Source organism: Eulemur rufifrons, chromosome 26 (genome assembly GCF_041146395.1).
Source record: "Eulemur rufifrons isolate Redbay chromosome 26, OSU_ERuf_1, whole genome shotgun sequence".
NCBI lineage: Eukaryota > Metazoa > Chordata > Mammalia > Primates > Lemuridae > Eulemur > Eulemur rufifrons.
The window spans coordinates 7,093,019-7,120,980 of record NC_091008.1 but is presented as its reverse complement, the minus strand read 5'-3'; the positions used below and the strand labels follow the sequence as shown (position 1 = coordinate 7,120,980).

The following is a 27,962-nucleotide window of genomic DNA, read 5'->3' as shown; positions in this document are numbered from 1 at the left end:
TTACTCTTTCTCTGTCCTTGTCTCTTCCTGCATTAGCACAAAGCACTAATATCCTCCCAGTTGTTCAATACTGAAAACCTAGAATCCATCTGTCATTCGTCTCCCTGCTCGTCCTTCTCAGTCAAACCACCTACCCATTCTGCCCGTTCAACTTCTAAAAGGTATTTTGAATTCATCAACTTTTCTCCATGCCGACCACCACATTCTAGCCCAAGCATTTACTCCCATAATAATTTCCTAACTTTTTCTCTCCCTCCTCTAATCCAGTTCCCGTGACTTCCGTTTTGGAATTGTGAGTTTTACAACCCGGTAGCACCCTGGGTTGTAGAATCCTGAAATCACATACTGCTAGACCTGAAAAGGATTTATGTATCATTGAATCGATACCCCGCATTAATAAGTATGGTCTAGGTCATGCTATAGTAATGAAAAGCCCAAAATCTCAGTAGCCTAAAGTAACAAAGGATTCTTTCATGGTCAGACTTCACGGTCATTATGGGGTGTCTGAGGGCTCTGCTCCGAGTCACCCACATTCCAGGAGTCATCCTAGTGGAGCAGCCAGAGCCTGGAATTTTGTCAGTCCCTTGGACAAAGGAAAGAAAGGCACAGAAAAACATACACCCTGTTCTTAATACTTTCCCCTAAAGTGACATATGTCACTTTCAATTAATTTCTTTGGCCAAAGCTAGTTATATGGTCATGCATAAATTGAAAGGGTGCAGGGCAGTGTAGTATTTCCATGTGCCTAAATGGAGACCCAAAAATATTCGATGAATAGCACAAATGACCAACTCTCCACTACATTTTACAGGGGATGGAAACGGGGCCGGCCTCAGTGGCTCACGCCTGTAATCCCAGCACTCTGGGAGGCCGAGGCAGGAGGATCGCTCGAGGTCAGGAGTTTGAGACCAGCCTGAGCAAGAACGAGACCCCGTCTCTACTAAAAATGGAAAGAAATTATTTGGACAGCTAAAAATATATATAGAAAAAAAAATTAGCCAGGCATGTCGGCGCATGCCTGTAGTCCCAGCTACTCGGGAGGCTGAGGCAAGAGGATCGCTTGAGCCCAGGAGTTGGAGGTTGCTGTGAGCTAGGCTGATGCCACGGCACTCTAGCCCGGGCGACAGAGCGAGACTCTGTCTCAAAAAAAAGAAAAAAAAAAAGCCTGAGTTAGCAACTGACAGTGTCTGCCTCATTCATCGATTGAATAAAAACTAGTTTTGAAAGTATTTATTATTTTTAAAGTTTACACAGAAACTATTGTGAATAAATGAAATATCTATTTACCACTGAACTCACAGTAGCCATGCTATGTATCTTCAGAACTGGCCAAAGTAAAAAATACAGCCATGCTGCGTAACAATGTTTCAGTCAACGACAGACCGCATAGACCACGGTGGCCCCGTAAGATGGTAACACTGTATTTTCACCACCCCTTTGCTATGCTCAGATATGTCCAGATACACAGATACTCACTGAGATGGTTTGGATGTTTGAATCCTGCACATCTCACGTTAAGATTTGATCCCCATCAATGCATGAGTGGATTAATAAAATGCAGTATATGTATACCATGGAGTTCTACTCAGCTATAAGAAACAGTGGTGATCTAGCACCTCTTGTATTTTCCTGGATAGAGCTGGAACCCATTCTACTAAGTGACATATCCCAAGAATGGAGAAATAAGCACCACATGTACTCACCATCAGATTGATTTCACTGATCATCACTTAAGAGCACATTCAGGAATAACATTGATCGGGTGTCGGGCAGATGTGGGTGGGGGAGGGGATGGGTGTATACATACATAATGAGTGCGATGCGTACTGTCTAGGGGATGGACACGTTTGAAGCTCTGACTCTGGGGGCAGGGGGACAAGGGCAATATACATAACCTAAACTTTTGTACCCCCACAATATGCTGAAATAAGAATTAAAAAAAAAGAAAAGGCCGGGCGCGGTGGCTCACGCCTGTAATCCCAGCACTCTGGGAGGCCGAGGTAGGCGGATCGTTTGAGCTCAGAAGTTCGAGACCAGCCTGAGCAAGAGCGAGACCCCATCTCTACTAAAAATAGAAAGAAATTATATGGACAGCTAAAATATATATAGAAAAAATTAGCCGGGCATGGTGGTGCATGCCTGTAGTCCCAGCTACTCGGGAGGCTGAGGCAGGAGGATCGCTTGAGCCCAGGAGTTTGAGGTTGCTGTGAGCTAGGCTGACGCCACGGCACTCACTCTAGCCTGGGCAACAGAGTGAGACTCTGTCTCAAAAAAAAAAAAAAAAGAAAGAAAGAAAGAAAAAAGAAAAGATCTGATCCCCAGTGTTGGAGGTGGGGCGAGGAGGGAGGCGTCCGGGTGACGGGAGCAGATTCCTCAGGAGGCGCCACCTCCTTCCTCTCCTGCCCCTTCTCCCACCGTGGGACACACCTGTCCCCCTCGCACCTTCCCCCGGAAGCCCCCGCCAGAAGCAGACGCACCAGGCTTCCCGCACAGCCTGCAGAACCATGGGCCAAATAAACTCTTTGGTTTGTAAATTACTCAGTCTGGGATATTTCCTTTACAGCACCGTGAAATGGACGAAGACACTATCTACCAGCGGCCTCAGTTTACCGCCTGCGTCATGAGCTACCCCCACCCGCATCTCGTGTTGTACACGTCCCTCAGATCTCAATAAAGCTGCTCCCCCCATTTCGAAATAACCCATAAGCTGTGGCCTGAGGCCCTTCCACAAGCAAAAGCCAGGTCTTTCTCAAGATAAAGGGTCGTATTTACTGTAGTATTTAGGTATTTCTTAAACATCTATCACGTGTAAAACCATGCTGCCATTTTTATTAGCTTTCCATCTGTTTTTTATGGGCCGCCGACAAAGTTTCTGAGTGCTATGTCCCTAAACCTCTTATTTCCCATAAATTCTGTAGTTTTAACTGTGCGATTTTTGCAGTGGTGCTCTAAATAATATACCTCTGGTAGTTACTAGGTGAAAAATATATATATGTGTATATATACGCCTGCATGCATATATACATATATATTAGAAAACAATTGAGAGTTTTTTTTAACATACATCAAAAAAGCTCTTTTTACATCTTAGAGGTAAATATGCCTTTGAAAGTGGCTGTTAAATGCATTTGGGAAGGTTTGTTAAAAAAAAGACTATCAATTATATTAAATAAAAGCCATTCGATATGCCAAATCTTCACTCTCTATAGCGAGTGAAGATTTGTCCTTTATCTTTTAAGATAATTATGCAAATCGTATTCAGTCCACACATCCTGAGTTGGGGAAATGGTTTTTGTCTCTTCTTCCTCACGTATAAATCTTGTCGAACAGGGGTTAAGCAAGACTCAGGATGGGCAGCACAGAGGGGAGTCTGCGTGGTCCTTTAGGGTGGAAGAGACTCTATTTCCCTCCTCAGGGTCTCTCTCTTGTTTACCGAGGGCAAACAGACACTCAGGGCATTCCCAGAGCTTCTGAGAACTTCCCCCTCGAGAGATGGCAGCAAATACAGGAAAAACAACTTCAAAAACATTAACGAAAGGCGCACGATTGCTTGCCCTTCTCTCTCCCCACCCTCACCCCTGTCCTTCCCACTTTCCATTGGCCTCTCAAACCTTTTCCCTTCTCTGGGCCCCCAGGGTGGGCTGTCCTTTCCTGGCAGGTGACCGGGACAGCGTCTTACAGAAATCAAACCCTGACGCGGTGCTCATCTTCCTAAGGACAGGAACATGGCAGGCCAGGGCGGGATCACGACAGGGGTGATGTCAGGCCAGGGCGGTGTGGCAGGTGAGAGATCCATCCGGAAGGGCTCTCGCTCCCCTCCCGCTGCCTTCGCCTGCCGCCGCCGGCTCACTCTGGACGCGAACCCTCATTTTCCCGGGAATGTGCATCAGGGTTTGGCAAGCATGTTTTTAGTAAATAATCTCTGCAAGTTTGCTGTTTGAAGGTGGGTGCATCGCTCTGAGTGCACGCAGTAATCATGAAAAATGACGCTGGTGATGCAAATGCAAATTCTCACAGCCTTGCACTGCTGACGCTGAGGGTCACAGGTGAGTGGCTCCAGCCAAAGGCCACACGGAAGCCTGCAGGCGCCAGACCGCAAGGCAGTGTCCCCGCTGCACCCGCACACGCCCATCGGCACACAGGGAGCCCACAGGCTGCAGGCTGTGCCGACGTGTCCTACCTGCCTTGCTCGCTTCCCTTTCCCCCCAACCCCCAGCCCTCGCCCCACACAATGGCATTTTTGTTTGCTCCAGCAGCATGTGACAGCGCAGTCCCTGCTTTGCCTAGCTCTGTGCTGCAAGTCTCTCAGGTGACAGGTGGCAGCTTCCCCCCGTTGGATTCCAGGTATGAACAAGAATGACCTCATAGGGGTGGGGCTCTGGGACTCCCAGAGAGGTGGCAGTCACAGCCAGGTAAGCCCGGAGCGAAGCCGTGCAGGTAGAAAGGGGCAGTTAAACTGGTCACTCGAGCGGCTTTTGTAGCCCTCAGCCTGGGGCTCCTTAGCGACCAGCCGTCACCTGCAGCCCCCGGAGCTTGTCCCTGCCTCAGATGGAGCCCAGGGACACCCCTGGGAAAGAAAACATGGGCACCAAGAGAAAGAACCTGGCCTTCCTGAGGCCCAGACTCTACATGCTGGAGAGAAGGAAGACGGACACTGTGGTGGACAGCAGTGTCCCTGGGGACCACTCTGGTGCCTTGAGGAGGAGCCAGTCGGACAGGACCGAATACAACCAGAAATTACAAGGTAACCGAACAGAGACCCACTGTCCCATGTGACCACGCTCCCAGCTCTGTTTCTGCTGCTCTTCCATCTGCATAAAAATAATACTCAAGGCAGAGAAGGAAATCAAATACACCTCTTCTTACACACACACACACACACACACACACACGACTTGTAAATCATAGGAAAAAAATTTATTATATAATTCAATAGTTCTGAGTTACTCTTAATATTGCTGGGTTTTTTTTTTTTTTTTTTCTGGTGAGGGTAATATTTTTCTTCTATCTTCTCCCTTCCCTACCTCATTTAAGAAGTGGGAAGCACCAGAAAGCAAATGATTCAGAAACCTAACAAAATACTTAGGTGGGAGATGCCACACCGTGAGGTCTATCTAGGCGATTGTACTGAACTGACCCTGGGCTTATCTCTGAGAGTGCATGAGAAACTCTAATCATGTTCGTGCAAAATAAGGAAAGTGATAGCCAGTGGGATGATAGAACAGGATTTACAGAAAAAAATCACTTCGGGGATCATTCCCTTAGAGTGAATCAAAGAACTCCCAAACAGGGTAAGAAATGTTTAGCACGCTCATGTTGAAATGACTTTTGAGGAAATAACTTCGGTTTATTTTGCAATGGCCTTAAGATACTTTGGCCCAATTCTCATAGAGTGTCCCGATTCGGGTCCTGAATTTCTATCCCTTCCCACCTACCTCTCTGTTTTCCCTCCCTGTCTCCCGAAGGTCGTCTGTCCTTGTAAAACTTCATGTGATGTTGATATTGGGCGGAGGTTTGAGTCTCGCTGCGGTACTTGTTACATGATCCTCCAGAACCCGCCTCTCCTGCTTCTTAGCACAATGTGTGTTTGGATTCTCACTGTGAGCTGTCATTTTGGACTTAAAAACTATGATGAGGTTAGAAAGACCAGTGAGTCGTGCTTGCCCATAGCAGATCTCTTTCCTAAAAAAATGAGCTTAGATTTGGTCATGCAAACTAATTAAGTTAAACACATTTAAATTAGAAATTATTACTATGAATTAATGCATTAAAAAATTTCTAGTAGCTCAGCACTAAAGTGTAGCAGCAGTCTTATTCTTTAAAGATTTTTTTTTAAAAAATAAGGGAGGGTGTTGTTTGATCTTTGAAATTAATTTTTCTCAAGGCAATAGATACATTGGAGAGAATGCAAATTTTAAAGGCGTACATATTTAGGTTTCAATCCTGGCTCTTCAACTTACGACCTGTAAGAATTTGAGCAAATGACTTTAAATTTCTAAGCTTTAATTTCCCCATCTTTGACAGTGGGACTAATGATACTTATCACATAGTATTGGGAGAATGAAATTAGAAAATTACATGAAACAGCTAGTGTATTAGCTGGTATGTGCTCAATAAATAGTACTTATTTTATTTTATTTATTTATTTTTTTGGGGAGACAGAGTCTCGCTCTGTCGCCCGGGCTAGAGTGCCATGGCGTCAGCCTAGCTCACAGCAACCTCCAACTCCTGGGCTCAAGCGATCCTCCTGCCTCAGCCTCCCGAGTAGCTGGGACTACAGGCATGTGCCACCATGCCCGGCTAATTTTTTCTATATAGTTTTAGTTGTCCAGCTAATTTCTTTCTATTTTTTTTAGTAGAGACGGGGTCTCGCTCTTGCTCAGGCTGGTCTTGAACTCCTGATCTTGAGCGATCCTCCTGCCTTGGCTTCCCGGAGTGCTAGGATTACAGGTGTGAGCCACTGCGCCCAGCCAATAGTATTTATTTTAGATTTTAGGAATAACGGGTACCACAATGATAAAACAGGACTTGCCCTCTAAATTAATCCAAATTTCTGTATCTTATTCATCTTTTGCAACTCTTTTTTGTCCTTTGATAATGAGATCTCCTCTAGAAATTCCGGAAAAGCCCATTGCTTTACCCCTAATAAAATGTTTCTACAGAGTTTCACTAATTGAGCATATTTCTGGTTCAGGTTTTCCATTAGCAAAATAAAAATAGAAAATAACTTTGGCTACTCACAAATTTTTGCTACTCATTTTCTAAGTTTACCTAAAAACTAAGTCTATGGCTACAAAACATGGCAGATATGTGTTGGTTATTTTGCAGAAGACCTCAGTCTTCTTACACGCTTCGTTCGATTTGTGGCTTTCCTGTGCTCTGTAGGATTCTGTCTTGGAAGTGGAAGGGAAAGACTCCAGAGTTAACTTATCCTCCCAGAACTGTTGTGCTTGAGGAAAATCCCCAAGGAGTGTAGAGAACACATAAGCCATAAAGACGTGCCGGCCTCCGACAGTCTTTAGATGTGACTCTTAATAACATCCAACTGTGAGCAGGGCCCAGTGGGTCACGCCTGTCATCCTAGCACTTTGGGAAGCCGAGGCAGGAGAATTGCTTGAGGCCAGGAGTTCGAGACCAGCCTGAGCAAGAGCGAGACCCTGTCTCTACTAAAAAAATAGAAACTATCTGGACAACTAAAAATATGTATGAAAAAAAAATTAACCGGGCATGGTGGCGCACTCCTGTAGTCCCAGCTACTCGGGAGGCTGAGGCAGGAGGATCGCTTGAGCCCAGGAGTTTGAGGTTGCTGTGAGCTATGATGGTGCCACTGGACTCCAGCCTGGGTGACAGAGCGGGATCCATCTCTAAAAATAAATAAATAGATAAAATAAATTACCACCCTTTGGTGCTACTTTAAAAAAAAAGTCCGAATCTGATTATCTAATGCCTAATAGAACTTTTAGCATGATTCTACTATAACTACCATAGCCCACCAATAGAAGGCTTTTTCTCATTCATGTTCAAAGCTCTGGGTTAGTTCTCTGGCCTGTATAATACTCACTATCATGCAGATGAGTCCTAAATCACCTTAAAAAGCTCTTTATTATTGAAATGCCAAGAGCGTTTCCTCTGTTTTCCTTGGGACTGGTAGTCCCTGAGAGGCACAGGATAAAGACCCAGGCTGGTCCAACCCTGGGACAGATGGCCCTAGGCCACTATGAGATCACAGTGTACTTTCTAATACAGAAATTTCTGACACCTCCATAGTCCTCAAATTATTTTGTCCTTCACTGCTGTGTTACTTGAGTAAAAAATTCACCGCTCTAACTCTTTCTAGAAACAAGTTCTCTGGGTTCTGAAAAATACCTTCTTTGGTAGCCCTGAGCTTGCCTCTTAACTCTACTACACGGTCTACCTGTTCCATTCAATTGCTCACATCACTTATATGGGAATCCTAAGTTGTAATAATAATTTTGAAAATGGCACAGTGGGGGAGAGCTACTGGGTTAGAACCATGGAACATGGCGGCAATGAGGACGGCCTGAAACTTTGTAGAAGACGGTGATCACATCAACACAACCCTTTCTAGAAAGCCTCAAGTCAACGTGGTACAGTAATAGATAAGCTACAGTTAAGCTCCCACCGTTGGGCGACTTCGCTCCTTAAACAGATTCACGCAGTTCATTGGCATTTATTGAAGACATTAGATGCTGTGTCTTCCAAGTTAATTTTTCTCACGGTGATAGATTCATTGGGAAGAATGCAAATTTTAAAGTCACACACATTTGGTAAAATCGGCATTTACTGAAGGTTAGATGCTTTGTCTCGGGGGGTCACGATGAAGAACAGAAAGAGAGCATGTGCCGGGAACCACAACTACAAAGTCGTTAAGGAAACGGGGCTGACCTTTGCGCCAAAGAGGCTCGCGTTTGGGCGGGGAAGATAAGACAGGTAAACAAGCAGGTGCGACAACGTGGCCCAATGCAAGTGGAGGTAGGGTCACTGGGGCCACAAAAGGAGGAAATGGTCTATTGGGGACCGGGTGGAGGAGGCCATCAGCAGACACTGTCTTTGAGAGATGGAAAGGTGGGGATGGGGCAGGCACAGAACGGGAGGAGGACGCTTGAATGTCACCGTCACCGCACTGAAATTATAACACATGCTTGTTCCTTGTTAATCATCCATTATGGACGCCCACTCCCCTCCCACACTCCATGAAAGAGACCCTATCCCTCTTGCTAACTGTTCCATCTCTGCAGCCCAGCACACAGTAGGCGCTCAGTAATTGCTCAATAGGATGAATGCCTTGAGGCATCGGCCCAAGCAGGGAATTGGTGTGAAGAAAGGCACCAAGGTCTGAAATAAGAGCCCTTGTATGTAAGGATCTACCTATGTGAGGGTACACGTTTCTATTAATACAGAAGGTTCTTCGGTAAAATAAATAAACACATCAGATTCTTTTTCGTGGAGGGTTCCCTCTGTGCCTTGTAGGACATTAGCAGCAGCAGCGTCCTTGGCCTCCACCCACAAGCGACGGTGGCTTCCTCTCTCCAGTTGTGACAACCAAAAATGACCCCAGACATTGCCAAATATCCCTTACGGGGAGGGAAGTAAAATCGCCAGGTTAGGAGCCACTGATCTAGAACAATGCCCGGTGCAATGAGCACTCAGTACGTGTTTGTTGAATGAATGAACAAATGGAAAAAAAATCAGTATTTCTCATCGAGCCAAAATGTTGCATTCTCCATAATAGAACAATCACAAGAGAAAAAGCTGAACATCGGAAGGGCTTTACCAAGTCAAGTTCCCACTGAATTCAGGGCTTAGAATCTTCCCTCTTTCACTCATCTTCTCCTGCTAAAGACTTTAAGTAAAGATGTTTCCAGAAAGTACCTGTTATTAAGCTCTTAGCATGATCACTGTTGGAGCCCGTAAATTCAAACCAATGCCACTTAAGTGGTTTTCAAGCCAGGTAAGCTCTGTTGAATCCGTTTCTGAAATCCACTCATCTACTTTCTGTAGCAATTAGCAATCAGAGGAGATAAATCACAAGCCTTTCAAGTGAGGACGAAGTATCTCCCTGCCCCAGTGTCTGAGCTTTCAAACTCAGAGCCGCCGAGGGTCTGCACCTCCAGGCTCTCACCCAATACCTGGCTGGCTCCTCTCCAAAACCCACCTGACACGCAATTATTTTCAACCCACTTCACAGAAAACCTGTTCCAGTCGTCTTTCTGTGGGTCCGATTTCCTCCAAAACTGATTTTAAAAGATAGAAGATTTCACCGTGCGAAACTTATGTCAGTAAGGTTCAACGCAATGCTAACCCAAGCCTTTCTGGGTGGTGTCTGAGGGCGAATAGGAAAAACAGCATGGAGAGGGATGGAAGAGCATTTATAATCATGCCTGGGGGGGTTGGCAACAGTCTGGAATAAACCCCGAGATTGCACTGTGGTGAGGGCTTGCACCGTGTGGGTGGAAGGGAGACAGGACTGGAGGCATCGCCCGGGACGAGGGTCAGGAGCTTCGAACTTCGCTCCTGGGTCTGTTACTTAAGGTACAAGACGTACTCTCTAGAAATTAGCTTCCTTTTCTATAGAATGAGGTAGAGCTGGGCAGAACTGACCACCTCCCCTCTACCTGCTCCTTTCCTGTTGATCCCCGTTTCTTTAAATGGCTCCACTACCGGTTAACCAAGTCCGGAATCTGAGTCAGCTTTGACTTCTCTCTTTCCCCTCTACGTTGCTTACTCTTGAGTTCATGCTCATTTTTACCACCTGACTCTCTCTTGAGCTGCTCGGTCCTCTGCAACCTCGTGGCAACCAGACCAAGCTACCTGCCTCCTCCCCCCACACTTGTCCTTCTCTGGTCCCCTCCTGCCGTCTCTGCCAGACTCACGGGCGCGTCGCTTCTCCACCTCTGGGTCGTGGTGTCCTTTGCGCCGGGCACAGTTTATTGTAATCGTATTTGTACACCAGCTGTAAAATAGGGACTGATGTTTTTAAACTGCAAAGGGATTTGTTGGCAGAATCTTTCTAGAACAATTAATCTTTTACATTGGTCTTATTCGACTCCCAATATACCAGCAGCATTTTGGCAACTTGACTTTATCAAAGCGTTTCAAAGCATTAAAGAGTTTTCACTTTAATGAAACAACACGCTTTTTTACTCTCCCATCTCATCGATTTATATAAGTTTAGTTAAATTAATATAATCACAATTAGAAGTACATCTGACATAATTAGGTTTGCTGCTGAACACAACTAATTCTTGTAAAAGGTACAACTTGATCATTAGAGAAGTGCGTAGATGTCAGTTGGTATATTTTAGGGAAGGCATGGAAAATGTTGATTTATCCTGTGATTTTGTAATAACCTGACTTGACTTCTAGATTACACATTTCTTGATGGTAAGAACTGTTGTTTTATTCATTATAATACACGCAACACAAAGCACGGTACCAGCTTAAAAGCTAATACGTAATTTTAAACATTAGTATTCAATTAGATACAAGGCTTCTTTAACTTCAAAAACTATGGAATTTAACTTCAAAAACTTTCAAAAACAATTTTTAATATTGTTAACTTACCTTCAAATCAAAATTGACTTTTATGGAACGATGACTCTATTTGTGTTTATGCTCTTATAAATGAGTTAAGGGCTAGGTTCGTGTGTGGTGTTGTCACAGATGGGTGACTGTAGAAGTTGCTCAATTAGTAAGTGTCACGTGGTGCCGTGTGTCTGCCTGGCCGCTGTCGGGGGGCCGGGGGAGGGAAGGGGAGGGGAGATGTTCAGTGAGGCATCAAGCAAAACCTTCAGCTTGGTGTACGAAATGATTAGCTACAACTCTTCTTTATCAAGAGATAAGCAAAACTTCAACATAATTATGGAAATCTAAATTAATGATTCTCAGTCGGTGGTTGTTGATACATAATATCAGCTAGGGACCTTAATCTAAATAAATAAGGACTTAGAATTTTAAAAGTAATAAGCTGTATCCTTTAGCAGAACACAGCTACTTCATCAGCATCCTGCTCTTTACGCTGTCTTGAGAAGCAAAGCGTTTTCAGCGAATTCTCAGAAACTTATTTGCATCAGTGATTTCGCTTTGGAGTCAATGGGAGAGATCAGATGTTAAAAATTCAGGCGTTAATATATTATGCCCAACAACACACAAGGGCTCGTCTGAATTCCGCCTGAACAGTCACGGTGCGCGTCCGGCCTGGTGTTGACCCGAGGCTTTGTAGTGGCGCTTACTGTTTGCTTTTTCCAGCCAAGGAGGGTGACCTCCCCGGGGATGCTCAGTCTCTCGTCCTGCCCTTGGGACACGTTCTAGGAAAGGAAAAAGAGGCGGAGCAGGTGCAGCCGTTCAGAACTGGACAGAGGACAGTGGCAAGTAAATCACCGTCATGAAAACGATGACAGACTTTTTTTTGAGAGGTTTCTGTGTGTCAGACACCGAGGGAAGCGATGTTCGAGCTTTATCTCAGTTCTCAGCCTCCCAGCCGAGAGCAGGGGTTGAAATGCAGGTCGGGGACCCAGGAGGGCTCAGGTTCAAGCCTGGCCCACGACTTGGCGTGGTGTGACCTGGGGCAGATGATATGATCTCTGCGTGTTTCCCCTGCTTCATGTGTAACAAAAAAGGGGAACAGACGTCTGTCCATCTTACAGTGTTTCTATGGGGGTTGAAGAGCCGGCACAAGTTCCGTGCCTGCACACCGCGAACACTCGAGAATTTAGCTCTTCCCGTCATCCCTGTTGCTGGTTTCCTCGTCCCTGTCCCATTTAGTGAAGGCAAATGACTTGGTCAAGGTCACACGGCTAGCGGGCGCCACTGCCAGGGCTGAACTCTATGTCTCCCTGCCCAGCAACAGTCTCCTGTGTACGACACACGCACCAGGGTCACGTCACATGTCAGAGGTGGGGTGGGGGCGCCCGGGCTTCCGAGCTGAACACCCAGGGTCTCGGTCCCCGCTCCGCCGCGTATTCCACGCATCGCTGCACACGTCTGACTGACAGTCGCTGCGCGCAGTGTGGTCATCTCTAAAATCAGGGCAATATCCCATGTTTGGAGTTTGGAGGAAGATTATAGACAACACTTCATTATAAAATTGGTGCATGATGAGTACTCGCAAATGGTGGCTTTCACAAGATCTTATAATCGGTATAGTTTCGGAAATAGTAGTTCATGCTTTAAAATCAAAGACAGATTTTAAGAAAATGTAATTCTATAAACAAAGCGCAGCATATGCATACAAGGGAATAGTACTCGGTCTTAAAAGGAAGGGAATTCCGGTGACAGGCTGTGACGGAGATGAGCTTTGAGGACATTGCGCTAAACTGCAACGAGCCAGACACGAAAGGACAAACGCCGTAAGCTCTACACGCGGCGCACAGAGCGGTCAAATCCATGGACACAGAAAGTAGAATCGTGGCTGCCGGGTGCTGGGGGGAGGAAGGATCGGGGGAGTATTGATTAACGGGCGCAGAGTTTCAGTTTGGGAAGATGAGAAAGTTCAGGATACATATGGTGATAATAGTTGCACAACAATGGGAATATTCTCCATGCTGCTGAGCTACACGCTTAAAAATTAGTCAACACAGTAAATTTTACTTTTTTTTTTTTTTTTTTTTGAGACAGAGTCAAGCTCTGTTGCCCGGGCTAGAGTGCCGTGGCGTCAGCCTAGCTCACAGCAACCTCAAACTCCTGAGCTCAAGGGATCCTCCTGTCTCAGCCTCCCGAGTAGCTGGGACTACAGGCATGCACCACCATGCCCGGCTAATTTTTTCTATATATATTTTTAGCTGTCCATATCATTTCTTTCTATTTTTAGTAGAGATGGGGTCTCGCTCTTGCTCAGGCTGGTCTCGAACTCCTGAGCTCAAACGATCCGCCCACCTCGGCCTCCCAGAGTGCTGGGATTACAGGCATGAGCCACCGCGCCCGGCCAAAAATTTAATTTTCATGAAGTCCCTATTGTCTTATATTATTTATTGTTGTTTTTGCCTGAGCCTTTGGTGTCATATCCAGGAAATCACAGCCAATCCAATATTGTTAAATTTTTGTCCTATGTTTTCTTCTAAGAGTTTTATACTTTTATATTTCATTCTGAGTTAAATTTTGTATATTTTGTTAGGTAAGGGCCCAGCTTTATTGTTTTGTAATGGATATACAGTTCTTCTAGCACCATTTGTTGAAAAGATTGTCATTTCCCCATTGAATGGTCTTGGCACCCTTGTCAAAAATCACTGGACCATATATGTAAGAGTTTATCTCCAGCTCTGTATTCTATTCCGTTGGTCTATATATCTGTCTTTATGCCAGTATCACACTGCTTTGATTTACTGCATCTTTGTAGTAAGTTTTGAAATCAGGAAGTGTGAGATCTACAGCTCTTTTCTTCTTGTTCAAGATTATTTTTGGTATTCAGTTTCCCTTGAGATTCTATATGCATTTTAGGATGAGTTTTTCTCTTTCTGCAAAAAAAAAAAAAATCATTGGATTTTGATAGGGATTGCATTGAATCTGTGGACACTTTGAGTAGATAGCATTGACAGCTTAATAATATTAAGTCTTCCAATCCATGAACATGGGATGTGTTTCCATTTATTTATGTCTTCTTTAACTTCTTTCAGTAATGTTTTGTAGTTGTCTTTGTACAAGTCTTTCACCTCCTTGGTTAATTCCTAAATATTTTATTCTATTTGATGCTATTGTAAATATGGAAATACTTTCTCAATATTCTTTTTAGATTTTTCACTGTTACTGTATAGAAATGCAACAAATTTTTGTGTGTTGACTTGGTATCCCACTACTTTAATAAATTCATTTATTAGTTCTGCCAGTTTGGCGGGGGGGGATAGTTAGAATTTTCTACATATAAGATTATATTGTCTGTGAACAGAGATAATTTTATTTCTGACTTTTCAGTTCTCATGCCTTTTATTTTCTTTGGTTGCCTAACTGTTCTGGCTAGAACTTTCAGTACCATGTTGAATATAAGTGGCAAAAGCAGGCATCCTTGCCTTGTTTCCTGATCTTACAGTAAAAGCCCTCCGTCTTTCATCATTAAGTCTGATGTTTGTTGTGAGTTTTGCATATATGGCTTTTATAACCTTGACGTAGTTTCCCTCTGTTCCTAGTTTGTTGAGTGTTTTTTGTTTGCTTGTTTTATCACAAAAGGATGCTGAATTTTATCAAATGCTTTTTCTGCATCAGTTGAGATGATCATTTGGTTTTTTTCTCTTTATTCTGTTAATGTGATTTTTATTGATTTTTCATATGATGAACCATCTTCACATTCCAAAAATAAATCTCACTTGGTGTTCTTCATATGATTCAGTTTGCTAGTATTTTGTTGAAGATTTTTGCATCAATATTCATACAGGATATTGGTCTGTAGTTTTCTTTTCTTTTAGTGTCTTTGTCTGGCTTTTGTATTACAATAATGCCAACGTCATAGAATGAGCTATTGATACAAAGTGTTCCCTCCTCTTCAATGTTATGGAAAATTTTGAGAAGGATTGGTGTTCATTTTTAAATGTCTAGTAGAATTCACTAGTGAAGCGTTTAGGTCCAGAGCTTTTCTATGTTGGGAGATTTTAGGTTACCGATTCAATCTTCTTACCGGTTACAAGTCTATTCAGTTTTTCTACTTCTTCATGATTTAATCTTCATAGGTTTTGTGTTTCTAGGAGTTTGTCCATTTCATCTAGGTATCCAATTTGTTGGTGTACAAGTGTTCATAGTGCTCTCTTATATTTTTTTTTCTGTAGAATGAGTAGTAATGTCCCCATTTTATCTTCTGATTTTAGTGACTTGAGTCTTCATTCTTTTTTTCTTAGTCCATCTAGTTTGAAGATTTTTCCAATTTTGTTAATCTTTTCAAAGAACCAACTTTGGTTTTATTTATTTTCTCTATTGTATTTCTAGTCTATAGTATTTCACTCAGCTCTTTGGGTTTAGTTTGCTTTTTTTCCAGTTTCTTCAGTTGCAAAGTTAGGTTGTTGATTTGAGATCTTTCTTGTTTTTTTAAAGTAGTTTTTATAGCTACAAATTTTCCCCTTAGTACTGGTCCCATAAGTTTTGATATGTTGTGTTTTCATTTTTCTTTGTCTCTAAGTATTTTCTAATTTGCTCTGTGATTTCTCCTTTGATTCACTGGTTGTTTAAGACTGGGTTTAATTTTCACATATTTGGCGTATTTTGGCTATAACAATCTAAATGTCCTTTTAACCTCAGTTTCTCTTAGGTTTTGACACAGTCTTTTAGTATATACCAAGTGCTGGAAAATATTCACTCCTGAAGCTCTATTTGTCCCTCTTTCATGAATACTTAGCTTCTCTGTTGTTTTATCCAGAAATGAAAGATTGTTAGAGACGACTGCTGGTATTGGATAATATTGTTGTGTTACAAGTACGTTTATACATAAAAATTTAGTATAACTAAAAGGTACAAGTTTTAAAGGCAGAGAAGGCTCTTATAAAAACAAAACTTGTGTCCACAATGCATTGCAGAGAGTTTGTTGGTTTAAGAAATGCAAACACAGAAAGTGTTTAGAGACCTGACCATAAAATGATGCAAGTCCAGTCTTTGTTCCTGCAATAAACTTGAGTCAAAACAGCAAACAAAGAATCTCATGAGGTTGCTCAATTCTACCCTCCCTGTGAAGGTTTTTATACCTGAAGGAAAAGTTTCTGAAGTTGAATATTTTCCCTGACACTGATTTCCGCCACCTTGGTCCCCCCACATTTGGTCTGAACGAGCTGTGGAATGATTATTAGATAATCTAAGCAGTTTTTGTTTTTTGTTTTGTTTTTTTTTTTTTGAGACAGAGTCTCACTCTGTTGCCCAGGCTAGAGTGCCGTGGCATCAGCCTAGCTCACAGCAACCTCAAACTCCTGGGCTCAAGCCATTCTCCTGCCTCAGCCTCCTGAGTAGCTGGGACTACAGGCATGCGCCACCATGCCTGGTTAATTTTTCTATATATATTTTTAGCTGTCCATATAATTTCTTTCTATTTTTAGTAGAGACGGGGGTCTCGCTCTTGCTCAGGCTGGTCTCCAACTCCTGAGCTCAAACGATCCTCCCGCCTCGGCCTCCCAGAGTGCTGGGATGACAGGCGTGAGCCACCGCGCCCGGCCTCCTAAGCACTTTTTAATCGACACACTCTGATGTGGTACATTTTCAAGGGCAGCAACTGGAACACCCGTGAAATACGTTAAAGTGACGTAGGGACTGAGTCCTGCAATTCAGAACTAAAAGCAACCGGAGAATATGTTTTAGAGACATTTCTTTGCCAAAGATCAGGAAAGATTCCCAACTCCTGGCTAGGATCCCACGTACTTGATAGATTATTTTTATAAGGCACAAAAGGTTTAGAACTTAAAAAGGCAAACGCCGATCAGAACAGTTTTTCAACAGTGTCTTTATTATTTTCAAGGTCATGTTCAGAGGTCATTGGACGCCACCCACGGTGGTTTTTCAGCTCTCTCCTAACGAGATTTCTCTGTGCACAATTAACATACCCAGGAGTGAGGGACCCCTTCGCTCCTCTCTGCCCTCAGCCCCCCAGCCCTGCCCAATCACTTCACTATGGACGTGTATATCGAAATATTATGTCGTATACCTTAAATTTTTAAAAAAATTTTAGAATTCTTAAAAGTTTTAAGAAGGGAATGGCCACAATGGAGCTACACAGCCTTCTCCCTGTATCTCTCCTCACGGGGTAACCGGCTTGCTTTTCTATCCAAAATAATCCACAGTGATGACGCCTGATTGGAACTTGTCCCTTAAATTTGGGGCACTGACAACCAGGCTTCTTCTACTTTCCAGTGAGAACATTACACACTAACAAGCATCCCCAGATTCCCACAACATAGGTCAAGACGCGAAGGCCACAGAACACCTCACCAATCCGGTCTCTCTCCTTGCATAGATTCGCTGTCCTTATGCAGGTCACGTGGGTTATTTCTGGGACACTGGATGGCCCAAAGCTTGGGAAACCATGTGCTTTTAGCGACCATTTGTCGAAACGACCTTCTTTCCGAATGAAGGAAGAATTGGTACCAGGCGAATTGTTCAGAAGCATATTCACCTGTGGGGCTGGAATCCGCATTGTCCAAAGATCAATCCAGCACAACTTCCAAACCAACGTTGGAATTGCCTTCACAGCATTCTGCAAGGATGTTTGATGATTGAGCCTCTACCTGAACTCCTCAAGGCAGCGGGCCAGGGAGAGAGGATGCTAGTACGTTCTCAAGCGTCTGTTCACATTCTTGGGGCAGTCTCTTTACATCAAACCATTAACTCCCGTCCTATATCGTTTCTTCAGTTGTCTCAGCTTTGCTTCTGGGGTCAGGCAAAAGAACACCTTCTCTTTACTGGCATACATTGTGGCCTGAACATTTTTTTTTTTCTGTACCAACTTTTTACAGGCCCTTTTGTAAAGCTCTCCATTCTCGGGACGTGGTGTCGACATGGAAGATGTCTCACGTATCAGTTACTAGAATCGTATTAACTTGAACTGAAATAAAATTGCTTCTGCAACAGCAGAGACTAAGATGGAAATTAAGCTTCAGGCTTGAAGCAAATCCATTTACACACACACACGCTGCCCTGATGTCTATCACGGCTCTGATTTCATGGTCTGTGGGCTGATTTTTGGCTTCCAAAATTTCACATCGCCGTGGGGAGCTAGCTCACACTTAAAGATATTTAGCTTTCTTTAATACTTCATAGAAAACCTGAGCTACATGCGAGGCTTCCTATTTATCTCAATATCTCCTCAGCACTGTCATTTTTTAAATTAAAACTTTCCAGGCAACAGTTCTAGAATTTTGAAATAACAAGATATGCATGGTATTAAAGACAAGCCATGAAAAATATTAGTTGAAATATTTTCACGAATACCGCCTTACTCCTCCTGGGTTCTGATTGTGACTTGCAAAGAAAAACCCCAATCACGTGCGATTATTTTCCATTCCATTGAGATTTAGGTAGAAGCCACTGAGAACGAGGGGTAATTATTTTTCATCATAAGGACAAACAAAATTGGAGGTGTTTCACTTACTAGTTAAAACTCTTCCCTTGATTTAAAAGTGAACATAATGCAGGAGTTCTGAGCTGCATTTTCATCCATTCTGCCTCCAGGGTGAAGACCAGCTGTATACCCTGGGATACTAGCAACGCGGTATTTTCTAGAAGCCATGGCCTTGGAGTAACATTTAACTCACTTGTTAGAAGCAGTTCATCCCCCGTCTCTCTTGCTCAGTTTCGTAGGATTCTGGCTTCGTGGGGAACTATCACACACCACTCCCTAAGAACACGGCCTGAAGACGCCCTGAGTCCTTTTCCTGATTAGCAATCATCCCGCGGTGGCATTGCTTGGAATGAGGGCAAACGAAACCTCAGCACAATGTCTCACCTGTGCCCGTTTTCACTGAACAGAAAAGATGACTCCACAAGCCGAGAGCTCTGCCGCGGAGGCCCCGGGCTCGGAGGAAGAGCATCAGATGAGGAGGATGATGGCAAAGCGGGCAAAAATCATCAGGGAGCTGATACAGACGGAAAAGGATTATCTCAACGATCTGGAGCTGTGTGTCCGGGAAGTGGTTCAGCCCCTGAGAGAGAAACAGGTAAAGGCACACGTGAGGTGGTTTTTTTTTTTTCTTTGTACAAAAAAAATATTTTTAATCATATTTTCCCATAGGCTTCACAGAAGAAGTAGCATCCAATCTTGGCTGTTAAATGAATAGCATTTACAATATATAGATTAACAAAAATTCCATTTTCTCAACAACCTTTAAGTGGGGTTCAAAATACTTGATAGTTGTTTTCTCCCTAACTAGATTGTCATCTTCTTTTTTTTTTTTTTTTTTTAATTTCAGCTCATTATGGGGGTACAAAAGTTCAGGTTATATATATTGCCCATGCCTCCCCATCCCCCCGAGTCTGAGCTTCAGTTGTGTCCATTCCCTAGACAGTGCACATCGCACTCATCAAGTAGGTATACACCCATCCCCTCCCCCCACCCCATCCCCCCCAGTCAGAACTTCAAGCGTGTCCATTCCCCAGGCAGTGCGCATGGCACTCATCAAGTAGGTATACACCCATCCCCTCCCCCCAGCCCCCACCTCTGTCCGATACCCAATTGGTGTTATTCCCAAATGTGCACTCAGGGAAACCAGTTTGCTGGTGAGTACATGTGGTGCTTATTTTTCCATTCTTGGGATATTTCACTTAATAGAATGGGTTCCCACTCTCTCCAGGAGAACCAATGAGATGCCATATCGCCGTTATTTCTAATAGCTGAGTAATATTCCATGGTGAGGCTGTTTTTATTTTTTCAATTTTTTCCCCCTCCCGTATCCTAAATAGGATCACTAGCGCCGTGGATCGGAATCCCCCGGGTCTATCAGTGGACCGATGTGTCTTTCCTCCACAGCCCAGGGCTCACTACGTGTCATCAGACTCATTTTTCTTGTGTCCGTAGAAAGATCCGGTGTTCCTCCATTTGCCCAAAGAGACTGTATTCTAAAATATGGAGCAAGGAAATTCACACTTTTTGCCACTTTGAAATTTCGAATGTGTTCTTCTTTGGATTTCCATGGAACTAGTAACAGAGTTTGAACAACAGGTTTTTCTTTTCAGCAGGCTAGGAACGAGGCACTTAATTTAATTCAACAATGATCATGGATGTAGAAGAGAAAAATATACGAATTTCCACCCCGCCTCCATGGAGAGCTCAGTTAAACCTAGGACTATTTAGCTAAGTACAATTCATTACAGAAATTAAACTGAATTTAAGTAAAAATTTTATCTTTAGGCCGGGCGTGGTGGCTCACGCCTGTAATCCTAGCACTCCGGGTGGATCGCTCGAGGTCAGGAGTTCGAGACCAGCCTGAGCAAGAGTGAGACCCCGTCTCTACTAAAAATAGAAAGAAATTATATGGACAACTAAAATATATATATATATACAAAAAATTAGCCGGGCATGGTGGCGCATGCCTGTAGTCCCAGCTACTAGGGAGGCTGAGGCAGGAGGATCGCTTAAATCCAGGAGTTTGAGGTTGCTGTGAGCTAGACTGATGCCACGGCACTCACTCTAGCCCGGGCAACAAAGCAAGACTCTGTCTCAAAAAAAAAAAAAAAAAAAAAAAAAATTTATCTTTGGTAGGAATGGCCCCAGGCAAAACTTAAAAAGTGTTTATAAGTTCATCATTTTCCTCCCTTTTAATCAAGGCCTTTTTAAGGGAATTTTTAAATAGAGAATTAGAATAAAGGCACAAGGATGTTGTACACACAGACACATGGCTATTTCATTTACTGAACATATATTTATTAAGTACCTGATAGGTGATTAGCACTGTCCTCAGCACCGTGGTTACAGTTTAGTACAAAAAACAAAGTCTTCCCCTTGTGGGCTTTACTTCCTGGTGCAGGAAGGGAGGGGTCGGACAATAAGCAATAAATACCCAAGCAAATAAAACGCAAGCGTATTAGACGGTAAGTCCAGCTGAGAAACTAAAGCAGAGGAAAGGAATAGAGCGTGGGAACAAAGGGGCGATTGTTCTATTTCAAACAGGGTGGAAAATGACACTTCTCTAATGAGGCACATCTGAGCAGAGAACCGGAGGTGGTTACAGAATGTCCAGCAGAGCAGAGAATGAGAGCAAAGGCTGGAAGGAGTAACAATCTCATGAGGGTTGTAAGTGTTCCTCATCCCAGCGTAACAATGTATTCATAGGAAAAGCTAAACCAGAAAGTGAAAATGATCAGAAACCCCACTACTCAAATATCATCAACATGACTGAAACACCCCTTCAGACATCTATGTGAACATTCTCATATATACACACAAGCATATGTATTTGTACATAAATATGATCAAAACTACACGTTATCTTGTACCATACTTGTTTCACTCAGCGCTCTGTTACATGTATCTTTTCATGACTGCTAAAGCTTTTAAATGTTTTCTACTTCTATTACTGATGCTGAGATGTACTTAGGTTTGGGGGCTTTATCCCTTTATCTCCTTAGAATAAATTCCTTGAAATAAAACTGCTAGGTCAAAGGGTGGGCATATTTAAGATTTTGACAAAAATTTCCAACCACCAACCTGAAAGTTGATACTATTCTAATTTTCATTCCTATGAATTGTGATTGAGATGGTATTTTCTCTGCCATCCTCTTGAATTCTGAGCATTGTTAATTTTATAAATGTTTCCTTAATTCCTTCTGGCAAATATCTTCTATATTCGTTAGCCTTTTGTATTCTTTTTAATCTCTAGTCATAGCCATGTCTTTTGCCCTTTTTAAAAAGTATACTTTATCTTTTATTATTTTATAAGACCTTTTTGTACATTAGGAATATTCTTTTTCTATCCCACATGTTGCAATAACTTTCCTTAAAATTGCATTCTAATTTTAAGATGTATATTTTTTATGTTTAAGTAGCCAGATACATCCCACTTTATTTTTTTATTTTTTATTTTTTTATTTTTTGAGACAGAGTCTCACTCTGTTGCCCGGGCTAGAGTGCCGTGGCGTCAGCCTCGCTCACAGCAACCTCAAACTCCTGGGCTCAAGCGATCCTCCTGCCTCAGCCTCCCGAGTAGCTGGGACTACAGGCATGCGCCACCATGCCCGGCTAATTTTTTGTATATATATATTTTAGTTGTCCATATAATTTCTTTCTAATTTTAGTAGAGACGGGGTCTCACTCTTGCTCAGGCTGGTCTCGAACTCCTGACCTCGAGCGATCCTCCCGCCTCGGCCTCCCAGAGTGCTAGGATTACAGGCGTGAGCCACCGCGCCCGGCCTACATCCCACTTGATTGATTCTGGGTTTGGCATCTTAACACGTGCCCCATGATTATAAAAACACTGCTGGCCAGTTGTCCCAACACCAATCATTGAATGTCCCCCCAGTACCTACAACATTCAGAAGCAGAGTTTATAGCTGTACCTGATATAACCTCTATTCTGGGAGATGTTAATGGTCGTTAATAACATATTCATTTACATACTTAATAAAATATTGATTTTAAATGCACATTGCATCAAACTCTACCACTATCTACCTTTCCTCATGGTACGGTCCTGCCAACTCCTATTATCTGAACAATTTAGAACCTAAGCTCTCTGTCTTTACATCTTCTCCCTCTCTCTCCCCAACTCTGGCATCATTTTTAGGTGATTTCAGTATTCATGCAAATGATCCATGCAACATCCAGGCTTCTCAGCTCCTGGACTTTGTCGTATCCAAACGATTTTTCCTTCACTTAACCCCATCTCAGTCACTCATCCCCAGTCCTATCCCAGAACTATCATTACCACTGACTTGATCTCCTCAAAGTCAGAATTTCAAGCTTGGTCTTCTCTAACCCCATCCCTTCTCTTTCAGCTCACTCCCCCGATACTGTCTCTAACAATTTGTTGATTACTTATTTTGTTGATTATACAGATGGATAATAATCGCCTGCATATCTTGGCTCTTTCTCATGCCACGCTTAGGATACCAGGAATCCTTCTAGATTGTAAAACAAACTGATGGAAAAGTCCAGTCCCTTTCTCCACTTCCCCCTCCGATTAGATCTAGTCCCTCCCTCCCCAGAGTCCAGCAGGTCCTGCCAGCAGACTCCTCGGTCCCAAGACCTCGCAGACGAGCACACACAGACACCCACGCCGGGCTAATAATATGAAAATAAAAGATGCCCAGAAAGCCAGGCACAAATAGGGATTTTGGTCACTACATTAAATTCAATCTGAGAAAAATCAAAGCAATTCCTGCTATCTATAATTTTTTTTCCCCTAGAGACAGGGTCTTGCTCTGTTGTCCAGGCTACAGTGCAGTGACATCACCATAGCTCACAGCAACCTCAAACTCCTGGGCTCAAGCGATCCTCCTGCCTCAGCCTCCTGAGTAGCTGCGAATACAGGCATGCGCCACCATGTCTGGCTGCTTTTTGTTATTATTATTTTTTGTAGAGATGAGGCCCTACTGTGTTTCCCAGACTGCTCTCAAACCCCTGGCCTCCAGCGATCCTCCTACCTCAGCCCTCCGAGTCGCTGAGTAGGGGGGATGCAGGCCCAGGACACCTCACCCATTTCGTAACTGTAGCTGAGACACTGGGAGAAATGCCCCCAAAGAAATGCACTTGAATTTCTGATTCTGCTTTGTGCTGGCTTTTCTGAGCTAATGTGCCCGACTTCAAAATATCATTCTCTCGCTGAACGCCTGCTTTAAATATCAATACAGATATTTTTCAGTCCTTTAGAAACACTGATTTTCATGAAGAGTAAGATCACATCACAAGGCAGAATCCTGTGATCTATACATGACCAGGTTAGAACTTCATGGTGTTTTTTTAAAACACCAAAGGTTTAATTTTCACCCTCTGTGTGGAGTCCTAGCATTTATTACATAGTCTGGCTCACGGATCCTCCACGATAAGGTCAGCTGCTTGAAGTCACATTAGAAACATCAGGAAAAAAAAAACTCAATAGAGCTTTTTTCTGAAAGTTTGTTAATAGGGGCAGTTTCTATGTGTTGGAGAAGGTTACAGTAGTGAAATACTGAATTTTAAAAATAAAAATTGGCCGGGCGTGGTGGCTCACGCCTGTAATCCTAGCACTCTGGGAGGCCGAGGTGGGAGGATTGCTCGAGGTCAGGAGTTCGAGACCAGCCTGAGCAAGAGCAAGACTCTGTCTCTACTTAAAAAAATAGAAAGAAATGATCTGGACAACTAAAAATATATACAGAAAAAATTAGCCGGGCATGGTGGCACATGCCTGTAGTCCCAGCTACTCGGGAGGCTGAGGCAGGAGGATCGCTTGAGCCCAGGAGTCTGAGGTTGCTGTGAGCGAGGCTGACACCACGGCACTCACTCTAGCCCGGGCAACAGAGTGAGACTCTGTCTCAAAAGAAATAAATAAATAAAAAATAAAAATCATGTTGTGCTTCAACCACACGGTGACCCTGTTCGTTTACAAGATCAAACTGGCCTCTTTCTGAAGTTCTGACACAACTCTGAGTCCTGGCACTTCCCTTCTGTCCCCCCTGTCCCCTGGGGGGGACATGTCTGCTTTGTCATCCTGGAAGACACAGCTTGCTGTCCGACTGGATTCAGGTGTAGTTGGGTATGAAAGTGATACGTCCACACTCTAGTGCACGAAACGTCTTTTCCTAGGAAGGAGATCTCCTATCTTGGTTTGTTCAGGAAGGCTCAGCTCCAACACGGAGGGATATTTTTCACCCTCGTACTATCCAGCTCCACGATGGAAACTCTCCTCCTTGTCGCTCCGTTTATAAGCACCTCCTAAGGTCCGCTGTAGGGCAGCTTCTGTTTTCTCTAATTTTTACAATCTATGGTCCAGACCGGAGCCCGCTGGGCCGAGAGAGGAGACAGATGAATGGATGCTTTTCCTGGGTCGGGACGCCCGGAATCGGACATCAGGGATGTGATGGGCACATCTAGGACAGTCGCCCCTTCGGCCTGGGTGACATGATCTCGTGCCACCTCACCTCTCAGAACCGAGATGCGGAAACCACTGTTTCAATTTGCTCTTATTTGTGAAGAATAAGCAACACGATTTCAGTGGCCGTGATTATTATAATGACGTCGTAAACCTCTGCAATGCAATGCCAGCCGTGCGAGGCAGAGATCAGCACAGGGCCCTAAATCCCGGACTCCGGAGAGTAACACCGGGTAGAAAGGAAGCACTTACTGGGGAGACAAGTATGTTATTATTAATCTTATGCACTTATTTAAATAATATGCACTTTAGACAAGGTCAATGATTACATGAGTTAATTAATCAATTAATTTTAGGCCTTTTCTTTGGACCATATAAAAACAGAGGAAACACACTTCTTACCATCAGAAAACTACGAATCCCTAGTTAGGAGTGACAAGCCTCTTGTAGCTAGGAGAAGATAACTTGTCATGCAAAGCAATAATCGATAAGTGCAGACAATAAGAGCGATTGGAGTTCAGAGAAGGGACAGCTCACTCCCAGACAGATTAACTGGGCAATATTTCACGGAGAATGTGGTATTCTAGCGCAACATGCAAATGAGAAGATTAAACGTTCGCCAAGCACCTACTGCAGGCAACGCCAGCCGCCGAGCTCCGCCCGGGCATTTCGGAGATTTATGTCACAGTCTTGCCCTGGAAGAGTTTATCATCTGGTCAAGAAAATGACTCAGAAACACATAAAAACACAAATAACCATCAAAGATACATTCCAAGGCGACGCCAGAAGCGATGGCGACAGAAGGCAGTCATGATTAGTTATGCTAATTAGTTATGCTAATTAGCTATGCAGCAATTAATTGCTGTAGACATTGGCAGAAGGAGGCACTCACTTTCCTGACCTGTTAGCAGCATTTGACAAAAAATACTTCCTCCTTTTCTCTTTCTCCCCGGACTGCACACACTCCCGGTCTCTCCCTACCACTCCTGGTCTCCTTTGCTGCCTGATCCTCATCTCTAAACACTAACGTAATCCAGGGCTCAGCCTGTGGTCCTCTTCTCTCTTCTGTCCCCGTTCACGCTGTTGGGGATCCTATCTGGTTCCATGGCTTTAAATCCCATCCACATGCTGATGACGGCACATTTTTATCTCCAGCCTAGACGTTTTCCCTGAAGTCCTGCCTTGCTTCTCCGGTTCCCCACTCAAACCTCCACTTGGCTGTCTACAAAGCATCTCAAATATAACACGTTCAGAGCCGAGCTCCTAATTTTCCCTTTCAAACTTGCTCTCCTTGTAGTGTATTTCATCTCAGAGAACGGCAGCTCCGTCTTCCAGTCGCTTGGGCAAAAAACCCTGGAGTCATTCTTAACTTTGCTCATTCTCTTAAGCCCCATATCAGATCTATCAGCAAATTCCATTAGTTCTGCCTCCAAAAATTTACCCAGAATGGGAAAAAAAAAATGGGTTTTATGCTGACTCTATTCCTGATTATCAGTAGTTTCTTTCAAATATTAGACGTGAAAAATATGGATGTTCTGTTGCAAAAGTTAAGAGTATCACTATAAGCTCTCAGTCTGCGTACGTATGCGGGAAGAAGAAATAAACACACATGTGTACCTTCTCTCTCTTCTCTCTCTCTCTCTCTCTCTGTGAGTATCAAGTGATTAAAGCATAACAATGTTCACCCCATTCATCATGCCCAGCCAGAAGCCCTTCAATATAATTTTTTGGCTGACTTGGGTGCATCAAAATTTATGAATTTTTCTTATAATCTCCTTGATGGTTCCAAACAGTTTGCACATTACTTTCTCTATGTTTTGACAATGGAACTCAAGTGTTTGCCCTATCCTTTTTTTTTTTTTTTAGAATTTCTGAAAAGATCACAGCATATTCTGGCCCTCCAGCTCAGAAGGCCTATTCCTAGCAATACTGTTTGTCCTCTGAGCATTTTGTATAAAATTTAAAGTAGGAAAGGACGACAAGCCTGAAGACCACCCCAAACTTGTGCCAAGTGACTTCCTTTCTGCCTGTCCCCACAGAGAGACATAAAGGCAGGTACCCTTGGTGAACTGCCTATCTTTTATCCAAGGATATCAATACAAGCATTTTGCTTGCCCGTTACCAGTCAAGACAAACTTGCCATTGTTTGAAACAAACTTCTTAACTCCGGGACTTCTCAAGTTCGACCATGGTCTTTCTGTCTGGCCTTGATTGACCGGCTGGCCCTGGTGTTGCCCTGTACACGCTGAGGTTTCTGTCCCAAGTCCCAGCACGGCTTTCTGCAAAGGCACCAACATCTCTGTGCTAACAGAGGTCTGCCCATGCTGACGTCTTTGGCGGGAGTGTGTTCTGGCAGCGAGCAGGTATCATAAGCATTTAGCTGGAAGATTAGTTACAAGACCTGCCGTCCGGCCGTGATATCGATTCAACTTGTAGGTTCACGCAATCAGCCAGTTTAGAATCCAGTTTCACAGTGGGGAATCACGCACATACAAATCGGCACCTCTGCGGAACCTGATGAAATAATGGCTAGTTTACACTAAAAAGCTTTGTCATCTCCGAGCCAACTGTCTGCGTCGATGCCACCGGAATGAGATAATTACCCGAGCCCGGTGGTTGCCGGGGCTTTCGGCCAACAGCCTCCTTTCCCACTAGCTGCAATTTCTGTCTCACGAGCATTCTCCTTCTGAGCTGCCGCACTAAAAAATAAAACAAAACCTAGTGTTGCCCTCTCAGAATGTCCCCATGGGGTTTCCACTTCTTGTATATATTTTTAGTACATCTCCAGTTTCCTTCCCCTTCCACCTTGGTTACCGCAGTTTTGGTGTCATCGGGCTTTGGCTGCGTTGGCACTCGTAATGGAACGACCTAATTTAGGGACTACATCCACACCTGACCACGCTGCTGTGCGTGGAACTGCCTTCCAGAAGGGGGTGGATGGTACCAAGCTTCTGTTAGATTAAGTCAGGTGACAGCCAACGCGAA

General features: G+C 43.7%; 1 protein-coding gene across 1 annotated transcript in view; it reads left to right on the top strand.

Moving 5' to 3' along the window:
- The first annotated feature begins 4,548 nt into the window (after positions 1 to 4,548).
- Positions 4,549 to 27,962, top strand: part of LOC138375473 (rho guanine nucleotide exchange factor 38-like) — a 39,484-nt gene continuing 16,070 nt past the window's right edge. The window contains exons 1-2 of the mRNA XM_069459065.1: positions 4,549 to 4,744; positions 18,946 to 19,133. Coding sequence (XP_069315166.1) covers positions 4,549 to 4,744; positions 18,946 to 19,133 — 384 coding nt within the window. The remainder of the gene's footprint in view (positions 4,745 to 18,945; positions 19,134 to 27,962) is intronic.